This window comes from Mesoplodon mirus (genome assembly GCF_964341445.2).
Source record: "Mesoplodon mirus genome assembly, chromosome: 2".
Lineage (NCBI taxonomy): Eukaryota > Metazoa > Chordata > Mammalia > Artiodactyla > Ziphiidae > Mesoplodon > Mesoplodon mirus.
This window is the reverse complement of record NC_138977.1, coordinates 126,656,570-126,672,237: the sequence shown is the minus strand read 5'-3', so window position 1 is coordinate 126,672,237 and position 15,668 is coordinate 126,656,570. Positions and strand designations below refer to the sequence as shown.

General features: G+C 55.1%; 1 protein-coding gene across 1 annotated transcript in view; it reads right to left on the bottom strand.

The window, feature by feature from the left end:
- The window catches only part of ABLIM2 (actin binding LIM protein family member 2), a 154,866-nt gene that overhangs the window by 6,610 nt on the left and 132,588 nt on the right, over positions 1-15,668 (bottom strand). The window contains exons 19-21 of the mRNA XM_082633098.1: positions 10,437-10,491; positions 9,077-9,084; positions 8,787-8,867 (exon numbers count right to left, since the gene is read on the bottom strand). Of these exons, the coding sequence (XP_082489224.1) occupies positions 8,787-8,867; positions 9,077-9,084; positions 10,437-10,491 (144 nt within the window). The remainder of the gene's footprint in view (positions 1-8,786; positions 8,868-9,076; positions 9,085-10,436; positions 10,492-15,668) is intronic.

Sequence of the window (15,668 nt, the reverse complement as noted above, 5' to 3'; positions counted from 1 at the left end):
AAGGGCTGGTCCTATGCAGGCGCTCTGCTCTCTCCTCATTCAGGGGCCGGGACGCAGAAATAAACCAGACCAGGTGCGCCCACCCCACAGAGATCTCATACCTGCCTGGCAGGTGGGTCAGAGCACAATTAAGTCCATGCAAGGGCCTGGGACCTGGAGGCCTTGATGCCTTGTGAAGCACTGATGACATGTCACCAGCATCTTACAGCCAGAGGTAGTTTTCTGAGGGACATGATCTGACTTAACCCTGTAACCTGGCTCCATCGCCAAGGGCTCCCTGAATACAGGAATCAGTAACGACCACTAACCTCTGCTCGCAGCAAGGGCTCCTCAAGGGACCGCAGCCGGGAACCCAGGGCACACACGGCTCTGTGCCAGATGCACACGTGCACTCACACCCAGGGAGGCAACGAGTGTGGGAGCTGGTGGTGCCCAGAGGACGTGGACCGGGCCACAGACGGGGACGTCTCCCGTGTCACCCAGCCTGCAAGTGGCACATTAGAACTCGGACCTTCTGGACGGGGGTCCAGGGCTCTTTCTGAGAAGCTGCCACCTGCTGCTCCTTGAGACCACTGTGCCGTTCAGACCAGCAGGTCCACGCAGTTGGGAGGCTACACCTCCCCTTGGCAGACGGGCCCACCGAGGCCTGTCTACCTGGAAGCCGGGCCATCCATGCTGTCCCTCTGTGGCAGAAAGCCCCGCTTTTTCTGGGTCACGGACCCTCCGAAACGATGACGCAGTGGCCCATTTTGGTAGAATCACGCACACTCATACACACAGCGTCCGGGTCCAGGAGGCCTACTCAGGGATCCCAGTTCGGACCCCGAACCCTGCCATCCCCTGAACTGATGGAGGACCACTGGCCAGGCTCGGGAAGGGACTTCATGACAGTTGCTGCCATCCTCACCTGCCCTGAGATTCTAGTTTTCATGTTACGACCTCAGGAAACCCAGGCTCAGAGAGGTCCCATGCCTCGCCTGAGGGCATGCAGCCTGGGCACCAGGCCAGGTGGCTCAAGAACCCGGGACCTTCCCTCAGTCCTGACTTCCTGCCCCTTGATGCAGCTTCTGGAAGCATCCGGGGCTTTGTGGTGGAGGCCCTCGGCCTGTGCTCCCCCTGCTCTGCAGGGTACCCCAGGCTAGCTGCCACTCTGCTGGGATTGGCCTGCCTCGATTTCCCTGCAGGGCATTCCCAGTACCCCCTGCCCACCTCACCAAGTTCAGATGTCCCACCGGCCACTGCCAGGCCCCCTGCTCCAATGGGGGCTGATCGGGTGGGCTCAGGCCCCAGACCCGCTCAGCCAGCGAATCCTGGACCGGTAAGGGCCCACGTTTCTTCTGAGGCCTGGGTCCCACGGTGCCTCCCTGCCCCATCACACTGTACAAGGAGGCCCTGTCTGCAGAGGGGAGTCCTGCTGAGCTGGGTCCATGCTCTGAAGCTTCTGCCATCTGAGCCAGAGGTCCCTGACATCATCACCATAACGACAGCATCACCATAATGACAACGATCCCTGCCATCTGCGGAGTGCTCCTCTGTGCCAGGTGAGGGCCGGGAGCTCCCCATCACAGGCTCGTGACCTCTTCATAGTGCACGGGGAAGGACGGGGATGGAGGCTCCGAGATATGGAGTGACGTGGCCGCCAGGTGGCCCCGAGGCCCTGCCTCACCATGTCCTTGCCCACCTCTTCCACCACCGTTCTGCTCCACGGTGGGCACCTACGGGTTCGGGAACATGCCAGGCTCTTTACTACCCAGAGCCTGCAATGCTCTTCCTCCACTGCACACAGCAGCTCCTCGTCCTTCTACAGGTACTGGTTCAAATGTCCCCCTCCTCCAGAGGGCCCTCCCAGATTGCACTAGCCAAGCGAGCAGAGGCTCCAGGCCATGTGTGTCCCTCAGTACGGAGCCACTGCTGATCTCATCTGGTTCTCAGCTCTAGTAGGGCAGGATGGACCTGTCTCCCATCCTCATCCAGGGACAATCTGTGCTCTTTGCATCCCTGAATCTAAATCTGTGCTCTCACCTTGCTGGCCACGCTGCCTCCCAGCTTCCTCTCTCCTCCTTCAGAGCCCATTCCACTTGCCTGCCCTACTCTGCACTGTGTCTCCCTCCTCCCTCCCCACCCTCCACCCCTAAGTCCCTGCCACTTGGCCTGGCCTTGGAGGACTGTTCCTGTTTGTTCTCCAAGCCTCTCCTGGGAGGCCCCAGGGTCCCAGAGGCTGCAGCAGACCCATCTCCCAGACACACCCAGTGGCTGGGAACCCACACTCCACCATCAGTCTGTCAGGTTCTTATCAGACCGGTCGGATGAGTCTAAACAAAGGACGTATTCTTTAACTGCGGGACCTTATTTTTCAGGCACATTCCTACAACTTGGGCTTTTCCTGCTTGAGCAAACTCAGGTGTGCATTTAGCCTCAGGGTCTGGCAGAGGTGGCCCCAGAGGAGCTGCTCAGCCTTGCCTCTGCTGAGCACTCAGAAAGGAGGACCCTGGGGACTTGCCTGGACACACCCTCCTTCCAAACCTGTTCAGCCGGCAGCCTTTGCTCTCTGCATGAGTCAGCCTGGCCAGGCCCTGGTGCCCGGCTGTTTGGACAAACACTAGTCTAGGGGTGGCTGGGAAGGTAGTCTGTCAATGTGGTCATGCCTACAAACAGCCTTTAAGTGAAGATGACCCTCCATAATGTGGTGGCCTCATCCACTCTGTTGGGGCAATCACTGAGGGCTTCCTGGAGAAGGAGAAATTCTGCTTCTACGTGTCAGCTCCTGCCCGAGTGTCCATCCAGCCTGCTGCTGGCCTGCCCTGCAGATTCCACACTTTCCAGCCCCATGGGAAGCCAATTCCTTAAATTAAATTTGTTAATACATGTCTATGTCCATATTTGTCTGTCCATCTGTCTACCTGTCTCCTGTTGGTTCTGATTCTCCAGAGGGCCCTGGCTGATACACTTTCCTACCTAAGGAGCCGAATGTGTGCTCTGGGAGGTTGGGGCAAGGAAGTGTGGTTAGAAATTCACTTTTAATACTGTAATTAATCCAGGAAGATGCACAGCGCAGTGGCCCTGTGTGACTACTTAGCTGGAACCCCAGGTCTGTCCCCCAGAAGCCGAGGGCCTGGGGCTGTCCTCCAGCTCCCCTACCCCCACCCCTTCCCACCAAGGCCTCCTCTGTAGCTGCTGCACCAACTTGTGAAAACCAAGTACAGGAACGTGTCAAGTGCTTGGAACAGCCTAGTGATCAAGTGCTTGTAGATAAGCCAAATCTGATAAATTCGCAAACATCCTGTTTTTTCCCCATATCGGGCATCAAGGAGGGACCTTTGTTCTCCTGGTGGCCAACCCTGTGGCTGATCCTACCTCCATTCACAGCCAGCCACCTTGCTCTTCCACTAAGTTCTTAGCAATCATTGTTTGGCCAGCCCATAGCACCCCATCCCTGTGGAAACCTTTTTCTAATCCATACTGGCCTACTTGGTTCCCAGGTTGGTAAACTGGGGGCAATATGGACAAAATAATTGAAACCATGGGCACATCACACCTGCCTGGGGCTCGCTCACGGCAGGTGCTCATGGCTACTTCTGAACAACTGAATCGATGCTCAAACCACCCAGCAGGACAGGCAACAGCGATGTCATCTGACAGGTAAGGGTCAGGCTCAGAGTGGTTAAGTAACTGGTCCGCAGTCACACAGCTAGACATTATGGAGACTGGATTCACACCCAGGTCATCCCGACCCTAAGTGCTCTCTCCCTCCACCAGGATGCCACCTTTGGATGGCAAGAAGCTGATGCACAAGCAAAATGGCCAGTCTTTCGGCAAATGCTGGGTAGCCGGGCAGAGGTTTGCAGGAGGGGCCTCAGGTAAGAGGACACTTGAGTCTGCCCGGGGCAGGCAAGGCTCTTCCCCCTCAGAGTGGAAGCTCCTCGCACAGCCAAACGCAGGAAGGATCTGAGACCCTCCAAGGCATGAGTTCCTTGGGCGCCAGGGGTAGGTGTTGAGACCCAGACCCCCTAGGACAGAAAGTGCTGGATCTCAGGGATGGTGTAAAACTGGCCCCGGACGGGTCTCCCTGGGGAGCCTGATCCTTGCTGTGTGCATTGGGACCACACAATTCATCTGACTGCCTTCCATGTGACAGTGCATCCAGAGCAGCAGAGGACAGCCACACTCCTTCCAAACACCTCCATGAGTCACCAGCCTTTACTGAGCACCTACTATGGGCTACCAGGGGCCTATATGGCACCTTTCTCTTTGTCAGGCTGAGCATCCTGAATTCCCTTGTCTGTGCCTCACAGGCCAGAGTGACAAACATCATCAGAACCAGGGTTCGTCCTGCTGCACCGAGTGACCACCACTTACCCAGCACCCCATCCCGACAGCCCGGAGTCACGCCAGGCGTGTCCCTGCCCCTCCCACTTTGATCTCCCAAATAGGGCCTGAATCTACCCGCTTCTCACCTCCGCCACCACCCTGTCCAAGATGCCATCATTCTTGCCCAGACAACCCAACCGCCTCCAAAATGGTTTCCCTGCATCCACACAGCCAATTCAGGCTTCACAGTGCAGCCTCGGGCACTGTTTTACTTACGTAATCAGGTCGTCCTGCAACTTAAAAGCCTTGCCTTTCCTAGAAACCAAACTGCTTATCGTGGCTCACAGCCCTACGAGGCCTGGCCCCTCCTGCCCATCACCCACTCAAGCACAGCTAGTTCCTTCTCAAACAGCCTATGCTGCCTCCTGCCCCAGGGCCTTTGCACCTGCTGCGTGCTCTTCCTGGAATTCTCTTCCTACCTGCCATGACTCACCTTATGTGCAAGTGCACACACACACACACACACACACACAGAGGCATACTTACTGCACCCAATTAACTTTTACCCCCTTTTAAATGCTCACAGGCCCACCCTCCTCTCCTTTAGAGCCCTTACCTTGGTGTATAACTTCACACACTCATTTGGGTCATCAGTTGATTGACGTCTACCTCCCATCAGGCTGAGTCTACGGGCAGAGCTCATGCTGGTTTCTGCTCATTGTGCGTCCCCTAGGGCCCAGCTCAGTGCCTGGCATGTGTTCACCAAACCAGTGAGACTCAGCCAAGCACTCTGGTGGTAAAGGATGGATAACAAGCCTTGACCATTCGACGGACAGAGTGGTCCTCCTTCCAGGGACCGACCCTACAGAGGTGTGTGGGCACCACCAGCTGTCTGCCCACATCCATCTTCTCCCCTTGCTGAGCACACAGCAGACCTGCAGCTTTGCCATGTGACCGAGCCCCAGCCAACAGCCTGTCACTCCATAGCCTGGTCCCTGGGACCCTCCCCTGTGTGGAACTGAAGCCGAGCAGGACACTTGCAGTTCCTGGGCATGGAAGCCTTTCTGTGCCCCCCGTTTCTTGTTTGTAGGGAACAGACTCCAGCCTCCATGAACTTCCCTGAGTTCCAAAGGGCAGATTAGAACAGTTGCTAATCAGGGAAGGGACGGGATGCAGAAACAAGGGAAGAACAGCCAAGAAACAATAGTGTAGCCTTGGGGCAGGGTCCTGGTTCCACCTCAAGGAATACACATAACAATGTATTTTGAGCTCTTTATAGAACTAGAACCCCAATAAATGGAAGATGTCAGTATTCTTCATTCCAGAAAAGACCACCTGAGGCCAGATTAAAGAAGTGCAGGCCCTGCACACACCCTAATCTTATCAGCAATCCCCGCCCTTGAACCATTGCTAGAAAACTCCTCATCAAATCCACCCAGGTTGGGACATACAGTTTTTCGGGGCAGGAGCCTGCTGTGGCTCCCTTTGCCTGGCAAAGCAATAAAGCTAATTTTTTCTACTTCACCCAAAACTCTGTCTCCGAGATTCAATTCAGCACCAGTGCACAGAGGCCAAGTTTTCGGCATCAGAACGGGATGCAGGACCACCACGCAGCCATCTAAAAGGACGGGCAGATCCCCATGAAATGGCATGGAAAAATGTTCACATAAAATTTAAGAGAGAAAAAGCAGATGTCAAACTGCATAAACAGAATGAGGCTACTTATCCAAAAGAGAATTCAGTTATCTCTGGGTATTTGTGCAAAAAAAGAGATTTCCGGAAGCATGTCCGCCCTGGAGCTAACAGGAGTTTTGAGTCCGTAGGGGAATTCCATGTAATGTTTACGTTCTTCTTTGTGTTTTTCTGGACTTTTACAAGAGTTATGAATTGTTTTTATATTAAAAATAAAGCTCTCTCCCCTGAAATAAAAACATTGGTGTCCCTTTTTCTCCTGCTGGGATGTAGCCCCTCAGGAGCACCCCCCCTTCACACCCAAGCTCCAAACCCTCAAACCCTGAAGGCTGTGGGATGTGCCCGCTTGTGATAACGCTTCCAATTTGCCTCCTGGCTTGCCTGAGATCAGGAAGAGAATGATTACAGAAAGACGCACCCTTGGGTGTGTTCTTGGAGATTTGGGTGATTAAACCCATTACCCCCGTCCTCCAAGGATTTTTTTTTTTTAAAGGGAAACATTTCCATGTATTAACCACTTGATAGTTTGCACCTTCACTCTGTACTGTAGCAAAATAAGGGTTGGGGTATGGGAGTTGGTTAAAGCGAACCCCAGACCCAAGAGGGAGGCAGCAAGTCCCAAGGGGCGGGTGGCCCCGAGGCTGTTGTTGTGTCAGGAGCTGAGCGGCAGGCACCCCCACCCCCGCCGCCCCCACGGTGGGAGCCAGGAGCCCTCAGGGCACCCACGCTTAAGGAACAAACATGCAGAACAGTGGGAGCCCTTCAGGCGGGTCCTGACTGAGTCACCCAGCAGCCAGAGCCTCCTGTTTTATAGCAGTGGGACAAGACCACACCCTCAACAAGGGCTCAACTTCAGCAGGAGCCGAAGAGTGTGTCCCCTGCAGGGGCAGCGGGGATTGTCACGGGTGAGGCCCAGGAAGAGGCTGCCTAGGACCTCGTCCTCCAGATCACAGGGTAGGCATCCCTTAAGCTTGATTCGGGGCCTGCTCTGTGCATTCCTGCTCTCTGAGCACCTCCACGTGCTCTCCCTGCCCCCCACTCACACCCCAGCTTCCTAGCCGGTCCGGCTGCCCCGCCCCCAGCCCCGGGAATGACCCACACTCGTCCTAACAGGTCAGAACATTCCAGTCGTCCTTCCTCTTCTACGGGGTAAGGTCCAAATGTCCTGCTAAGTGGCCAGCCTCCTGAGCAAAGGCCCTGGGGTCATTCGGCTCTGTGGTTCTTTGCTGGCAAGATGCCGCCCACACCCTGGGGACTCCAAGACTCAGTGGGTGGACTTCACTGCCTGGCCACGGCATCCATGGGCTTGCTGGCTCTGCTGCTTCTCCTCCCTGGCCTCAGCTCCCCACCTCCCTGCAGCTAAGCCCTTGCTGCTGCTGTGAGCCCAGCATCACCCTCCCTGTCTCTAGGTCCCAGGTCTCAGAGCCCCTCTAGGAGCACCCCCGCCCCAAGTCTCTTCCTTTCAGACGTTGAGCCTGGGGGAGGGGAGGTGAACGTCTGTCTATCAGTCAGGCCAACACACAAACATTCAAGAGATGGAAGGAAGGAATCTGGGTCTGGAGACATGATTAAGCCCCACCCGAAGGGACCCGCAGTCGTCAGTCGTAGGAGCTGGCAATTCCCTTTTAGCTTAAACCACTTCGGGTCAAGTTCCTACTATTGCAACAGAGAAGTGAAAATGAACACGCCTCCCCCAACTGCTGCAGCCACACCAACGTCCCTGTCCCCTCCTTGCCACCACTACCCCGTACCCTGGGCGAGGGGCTTTATGTGACCTGTCGTGGGTACAGCCACCCACCCAGTGCATATCAACATCCTCATCTTAAACGGCAGAGATCAGGGCTCCAGAGCATCTGTCTGGACCACCTGAGACGGCATTTCTTTACAGATCTGCCTGCCTGGTCTCCACTCATCTGAAAGGGTGGAGATCAGGGCTCCAAAGCAACTGTCTGGACCACCTGAGACAGCGTTTCTTTACAGATCTGCCTGGTCTCCACTCAGATTGGCTCCCACCTGGCAGCCCTCCTGAGCCCCGGGGCACTTCTGGTGCCCCTCAGCCACATCCATGCCCCTACGGCTCCCTCCCAGCAGCCACCTGAGCCCCCGCCCACAGAGGCAGCAGGGCAGGGGCTGGCGCTGGCCGGACACACTCTGCCTCAAGTGTTCCCAGCCCCGGGGCACAGGTGGGGCAGGTGGCCCTGGGCCTTCAGGAGCCTCCAGACCCCTCACCCCAGTGAAACCTTCCTGACATGGCTCGGGAGGTGAAGTCCATTGCTGGCCATTGATTTCCTTGTGGGAGGACAGTGAGGATGGATGAAGTACGCACTCCAGCCACTTGGGACCGTGGCTCATGGTGGGGCCCGGTCAACAGATGTCTGTGCCCTTGACCTGCGGGTCCTGTAAACATACACTTGCTCCCAGAGCTCAGTATTATTCAAGATCGGGGTGAGTGTGGTCAAAAGAGAAGCCATGAATTGGGCCGATTTTCTGAATATCGGCGCTCAGGGAAGAGGCGAACGTTACCCAGTTAAGCACAGTGATGAAGGCTTTCCTGCCCCAAACCGCAAGCAGCTGTGCCCCCCTTTGCACAGCCATCTTTGTTGGGTACATGACCACGTTCTCTGGTCTTTAAAACAACGAGGGACCTTGACTCCAAGCCCGTCGCCGGGCACTGCGCGGTTGCCACGGGGACCTTGGGGGCAATGAATGTCGACTTTGTGGACGCCAAGGCAGCTGCAGAGACTCGCTCGGCAGACATGACCCTCCACCCCTGGGGCCCCTCTCACCTCCAGTCTCGTCCGGTCCACATCTTTGGGTAGCTTCACACGGATTCGGTTTGTGACGATGAGGGCGTCATAAGGATAGATCTGCGGGGAGAAGAAAGTCCGGGTTCACCCAGCAAGCAAGCATGTGCGGGGACAAAAGAGCCGAGCCCAAGGCCAGCGGAGAGGTACATACTTGCGTCTGCATCTGACACACACATTTCACAGGGAAAGCACAACAAAAGGAACTTTTAACCTGGGCAGGTGCAGCTCGGCAGCTGGAGGTCAGCGCGGGAGCGGGCGGCCCCTCTTACCTTGTATTCTGTAAGAGAAAGCACAGACCACAGGGGCTGGGTTAGGACACGCACGAGCTCGGCCCAAAGGTGGAAGCAAGCCCGTCCAGGACCCCCACCCTGCGGTGGGCCGGGCCTTGCGGTCTCCATCCCTGCCCACAGCATCCTCCGAGCTGCAGGGGGCCGGGCTCTGGGATCTCCGGCGGGAAGCCAGAGCAGCAGGCGTGGTCGGGAGTCTGCAGGCCAGACTGGGAGCCAGACGCGGCGCCGTGTTCCCCCTCAGCTCTGCTGCTGTCTCCCGGGTGGTCCGGGCCTGCCTCGGTTTACCCCCGTGGAGACAGGCAGCCTTGCTGGGCTCGAACCCCCCTGCCTCTTACTGTTTTACCTTCTTTACCCTTTAGCTCTTCCTTTTCAGTACAGAGCTCCGCGTGCTAGCTTTTTAAAAGGTTTTTCTTCCAGACTCAAAGCGGCTTGTTAAAAAATAAAGTCGTATGGATGGGAGGCCTCCGTGAGCACGCGGAACCCACAGGGCAGCATCTCTGGATCTCGGCCACAAGCAAGCCTGTCTCGGGAGGGAGACCCTGGTGAGGGGTTGGGCACCGGGGAGCTGGTCCTTGAATTTCCCCATGTGCCATGCAGGGTCTCGGCTGCCCCGGCTCTGAGCCCGGGGGCCTGGAGGACACTTAGAGCTCCTTCCACTCCCACATCCAGCGTGAAGCAGCCCAAGAGAGCAGGCTCCGGGCACCCTCGGATGACAATCATGAGTGAGCATCGCGGGCCTGGCGGCTCAGAGCTGGCAGAGCCCTTGGGCAGGCGTCTGCCACGTGACCAGGTCTCTCTAGTAACACCAACCTCCCTGCAGGCCACCCTGCTGGTGAGAGGCCCTGGGAGGCCACGTGGAGAGCAGGGCTGGGGCAGCATCTGACCCAACTTCAGACCCGCGGGCTTTTCACTGTGTCTCTGCCTCCTTTATTGCTATAGAATTGAACAGTACGTGTTGGGTTGGCCTCAGCCCTGGCGTGGGATGGTCATTCAAACACAGATCTCTCCCCAGGTGACCTGGAGTGACAAGTAAGTCAGGGTGGGGTTGGCAGTGCTCAAGACCTGGGTCTTGAAATAGAGAAGCCTCTGAGTTAGGAGGTGGGGAGCGCCGGAGGGAGGGTGAAGGAGAGGAAGCATCGCAGGCGACATTAGGATGGAGGTAAACCAGTCCTTGACCGGAAGAGGCAGGGACATGACTGCCCCAGGCTCCCCGACTCCACGATGCTCAGAGCCTTCTGCCAGCAGCCCTGGTCGGGGATGGTTTCAGAACGAAACTCATGGAAACCTGTTAGCGACCCCTGCCCCAGCCAGAGACCCACGGGGTCCCCGCTTCCTGTACCTCGCATGCCCCAGCTGGCATCCAGGTCTGCTCCACAAGGGGCCAGATTGGCATTCTGGAAGAGAAAGAGAGAGGGCGGCAGGGGGCAGGTTGCAGGGCGCAGGCTGTCGCCGGGCTCCCGGCGGCCTGGCCAGGGAGGGTCAGCCCACGGTGCTCACTGAGGCCGGGCTCTGGAAGGGCCGTGTGGCCGCCCACACTCGTCAGGCTGCCGGCTTCCCACGCGGTGGGTTTGCTCACATACCTCCCGCCGCCTTCAGGCCTGAGCTGCCCCTGCCTGTCCAGCCAGCTCCTTCCCGCTGTGATGACAGCTCCAGGGCGCCCGGCCCCCCTCGGCCCGCAGCTGGCCTGGACCCGGAGGGCGGCTCACTAGGGCTACGGCTCTGCTCCCTCCAGAAGCACCGTCCCCAGGGGCTCAGGTGGCCGGTGTCTGTAAAGTCCCCAGCACAGACCCCAAGTGTCGTGAGCACCCCGTACAGACTGCACCCCATACAATCACAGTGGCTGTGATTGCTGATGATGCCCAGGGATGGTACTCAGAGGGGGCACGGACCTGGCCACCTGTCTCAGGTGCCTCCCTCACCTGTCCATGGCACCAGCAGCCAACTCTGATGTCTGGAATTCTCTTTCCCTCTGCCCACCTGAAAAAGTCATCCTGCAAACCTTGACAGAGGGTTCCTGCCCCACAATGCAGGTGCTGAGGCCCCGCAGGGTCAGTCAGTCCCTCTCCTGTCCAACTCTGTCTTGGCCCTGCATCCGCTGCCCACAGTGGAGAAAAATGTTTTATTTGTGTCCGTATCCCTGGCACCTGGTACAGAGTCTGACACGGGGTCAGGGCTCTTGGCCCGCGCTTCTGGAACTGGGTACAGGGGTTAAATTTCCACGGAGAGAGCTCTGCAGTTAAAGAAGGGATTATATTCTTCACCCTTGGGTTGTATTACAGGGAAAGGGCTTTCAGCACTAATTTACTGCAAGAGGTGATAAGCCAGGAGCTGGTCAGAGCCCTAGCGAGCACGGGGGCAGGACGAGGCCTCCGAAAGCACCGAGCCCAAAGTCCTTCATCCTGAACAGGGGAAACTGAGGCCCAGAGACGCCGGGACGAGGGCGGTGAGGCAGGTAAGCACCTAAGTGGAGGGTTGGAGCTGGTCTTTACATTTCTTATACTTTGTCCATCATGGATTTTTTTCATTAATTTGGATTTTTCAGAACATTGTATTACCTTGTTTACCTTGATTACTGAGTCCTTTGGTAAGTGCCCTGAATGCCTCACCTTAATCCCAGCACTGGGACCCAGAGCCCAGCAGCCCCTCACCCACTGGTGACTCTCCGTGACCCTGCACCTCCTCCACTTGACTGAATGATTCCCCTTGGGAGTTTTCAAGAGCAATATTTGCAGACATTTTCTCAGGCCACTGACAAGAACTCCCCGTGCACCTGCCTGGTTAGGGAAGCTCCTGCATAAAGCAAGGCAAACCTGCCTCCCACCTGGCCCGGCCGTGATACGAAAGAGAAATGCTGCCCCCTAGTGCCCGCTGCCCTGCATTACAGGCTGTAAACTCCCCGGCCACCGCCACCACCTTGGGCAGTTGGAAACCCCCTTCCTGGCAGCAGAACCGGCTTCCTCTGGTCCGCCAGGCTCTGAGACTAGACAGAGGCTCTCAGGAGGGAGGGTGGGGCGTCCCCTGGGTGGAGGGGTGGGGGTCACCGTATCAGTCCAGAGCAGGGAAAGAGCTCTCTACTCCTGGCCTTCTAAATGCTAAGTGGTGATTATTATCACCATTTAATAGCTGAGGCTCAGAGACGTGAAGCAACTTGCCCAAGGTCACACAGCTAATATATGGAACTGTAAAAAATTTAACCCATGCATTTTACTTTTCAAAAATTATACTGGGATTGATAACGGTGAGAAGGAAATCGTGGCCATTTCACCATTGTTCTTTTCTTGCTAAAGCTCACACTGGAGTGTGCCTTTTTACTCACTAGCCACTGAGGTGGAAGTAAGAAGGAGTAGAGACTTGCTTTTATAATAACTATTCGTTTGGGAACTACGCTATAGAACTTAGAAGATTTCACAACTATAGTGTTATGTGTCCTGGCAATAACCTTAAGAGGTAAGGATAATTTTTTTTTAAAGACTAGGAAATAGAGACTCATAGAATTTAAGTAACTTTTGCCCAAACACACACCCAGGCAGTGGCAGAGCTGGGATTTGAACTCGGGGCTGCCTGATGATAATGCATGTGTTCTTTCCAGCATATCCGACTTTTAAAATTTGTTAAGGTTTTCTTTGTAGTGACATACAGGAACCTTTTTATTAATGTTTTATGGATATGTGAAAACCCGATTCAAAATATACAAATTTTTTTCATATGCCTATTAGATTAAGTTCGCTGTTTGCACTATTAAATTGATCTCCATACTTTTTTTCTCCTTCACTAGATCCATGTCTGATTTCAAAAGAGTCATGTTCAAATGGCCTACCATACTTGCGTTTTATCAAGGTCTCTGGCATTGCCATGTTGCTTGGCAAGCTTAAATTTATGAATGCTGTTAACTGCTTTATAACTTGTGTCATCATGAACTAGTGTTCTTTCTTTTTACCACAAATTCTACTAATTCATCTTAACCTTAACTTCTACCTTATCTGATATTAATACTGCCACTCATGCTTTCCTTCTACTTGTGATTTTGGTATCTCTTTCCCATCCTTTGACTTCTAATCCATTAAAAAATAAATAGTGTTTATCTCATGATGACACGTTTTTCTTCTTTTATTTTTAAAAAAATCTAACCTGACAGTCTTTGTCATTTAGTAGGAGAATTCAGTCTGTTCTTAGTTAGCATCAGGGTTTTTCAAAATGGGACTCCTTCCAAGGGGCTACCGTGTGGATCTGTCGGTGACCAGCGGTCAGTCTCTTAATAGCAGACCGGGTGGCACATGTTGGAACCAATGCTGTCTCATCCACAGGAAAGCCTTTAGTAGGTGGCTGTTTCCCTATTTATTCTACAGAGAGGTGTGAATATCTACCATGTGTCAGGCTCTGTGGCGGGCTAGTTATCAGGACATTTTAACAAGCTTTGGGACATATGGTGCTGGCCCCTCATGACAAATCCCTTCCAGAACAAGAACCAGGCACATCTCTGCCTCCCCTGATTTACTGACTTCCTTCCTTCCATTTGACAATAACAACTACACAACCGGTCATGCTCAGGAAGCTCACAGCTAAGCGTCGATGGTTTTTCCCATACAGTGTTCTTCTGTGTGTCTCTGATATAATTTTCTCCTACTTCTTTCTTTTCCTCTCCTTTGGGATTTGGTGTTACTGGGTTTTTGGTCACTCTGCATCTGGGCTTTTACTTTAGGTCACCTGGAATCCTTTCAGAAAGTAAAAACAAACCAAGAAACAACTTAATCTGACATGGCTGAGCTGTAAAAGACTGGTCATCAAATTATCTGGCTTTTCAGCTGAGAAACAGGCATACGATTACATTAGAGTCTTAGAAAGAGTGAAGAAAAAAAAAATAGGAGAGAACATTAGTAGGGAAAAAAGAATCCCCCCAAAAAGTCAACAATAATTTTTATCAATCTCCTGGATATTCTAATGTGAAAAGCTAACAATCCTCATGTGGTGATGAATTCCATCTTTATCGACTCCCCAAGATGGGCAGAAGGCCTCACTCACAGGCTTTCTAACACTCTGCTCCCCACCCTGAGGCCAGCAGGGGAAACATTCCCGGAGGGTTCAGCTCTCGACTCTGTAAAGCTTAAGAGTCTGCTCTCTGCTCTAGGAGAGGCCTGAAGATGGTGTCCCTGCCAGAGTGTCTGGATCAGCTGTTCCCAGACTCCTTGGGGGTGGAGCCTCCGGAGGCCACACCTTCCCCACAGGTGGTGGGAGCCATCGACCCACGTCCTTCCAGCCTGGCAACCAAGAAGGGACTCTCCCTAGAGGATGCATAACCCGGCCGCCAATGACGCAAGCTTGGAAGTGCTGACGTTCATGCTCTTTGTCTCCCATATTTTGAGAGAAACCCCAGGACTTGGATTTGGGAGTGGAACACCTCGGCGTGGATGTGGCCCAGTCCGTGACCTCGGCACTCACGGCCCCTGAGTCAGAGAACAGCTGTGCCAGGTGAACAGAGAACATTCTGACTGGTGCTCACTGCCCTCAGGACCCTCACGCTAAGCCTAAGGATCTACGTTCCCTGGCTCTGTGGGAGTTCTGTGGACTCCTGCTTTCTCATGTCCCCTGCATCCTTCCTTAGAAAGGAATTCAGAGATGCATGCTACGTGCCATTCCAGCTCGGCCCATTCTGAATAAACGGGGTGGGGGGGGGAGTGGTTAGTGGGATGGGCGAGGTTCCCTCGAGCAAACCATGCAGAGACACCTGGGCCCCGGACACACGCAGCAGCAGGGCCCACAGAGCTCGAGAATGACTGAGAAAGGCCCGAGGACACCCGCAGCTTCCGTGGTGGCGTCCCTGTTCTTGGATGTGCCCCATGGCCTGGACCCTGGACTTGAGGTCTGCCTGAGGGGTTGTCGTCCCCTGCGTTACACACTTGTTGCTGGGACCGCCCCAGGGCAACACACGGGGACTGAAGTCTGAGTGGCTTCTCTTGGGGGGTGAATGGCCTTGGTTTGTGGGCAAACTTCCTCTGACCAGGAAAAGGCTGCCTCAGTGGTAGCAAGTCTCCTGGGGCTGTGTGTGTGTGTGTGTGTGTGTGTGTGTGTGTGTCAGAGGGTTGGCAGGGGGTCTGGTGTCATCAAGCCCGCCCCACCTGAGGGGTCCTTACTGGAGACCTAGCAAAGCTGTGGGGAGAGGGACAGACAAGAGGGCCCAGCTGGGGGGACAAGTCAGGCACCACGCTGTCGGCTCACGTTCTCACGTTCCCGGATTCAGAGAGCTGGGAAGGGGGCAGTCAAAGCAGCCTTCGGCTGGGAGTGGGCACAGAAAGCCGGCCCCTCGGTGTGGCCCCAGTAACGGTCACAGCGCTAAGGGCATCATCAGTGGTAACCATGGTCATGGTACTAACACTGGGGCCCGGGGAGGAAGGGCGCTGCAGGGAAGGAATGGATTCTGGGCCCACATGGCTCACGGAACCCCTCCATCCTTTAAGATCCTTCTTAGGCTCTAGGTCACAGGAGAAGGACGGTCAGGAGGGCCTTAAAGAGGGTCTGATTCCTCTGGGTGGCCCCGCTGCCCCTGCCCCCCGACACTGAGGTCTCCCTGGGGGCT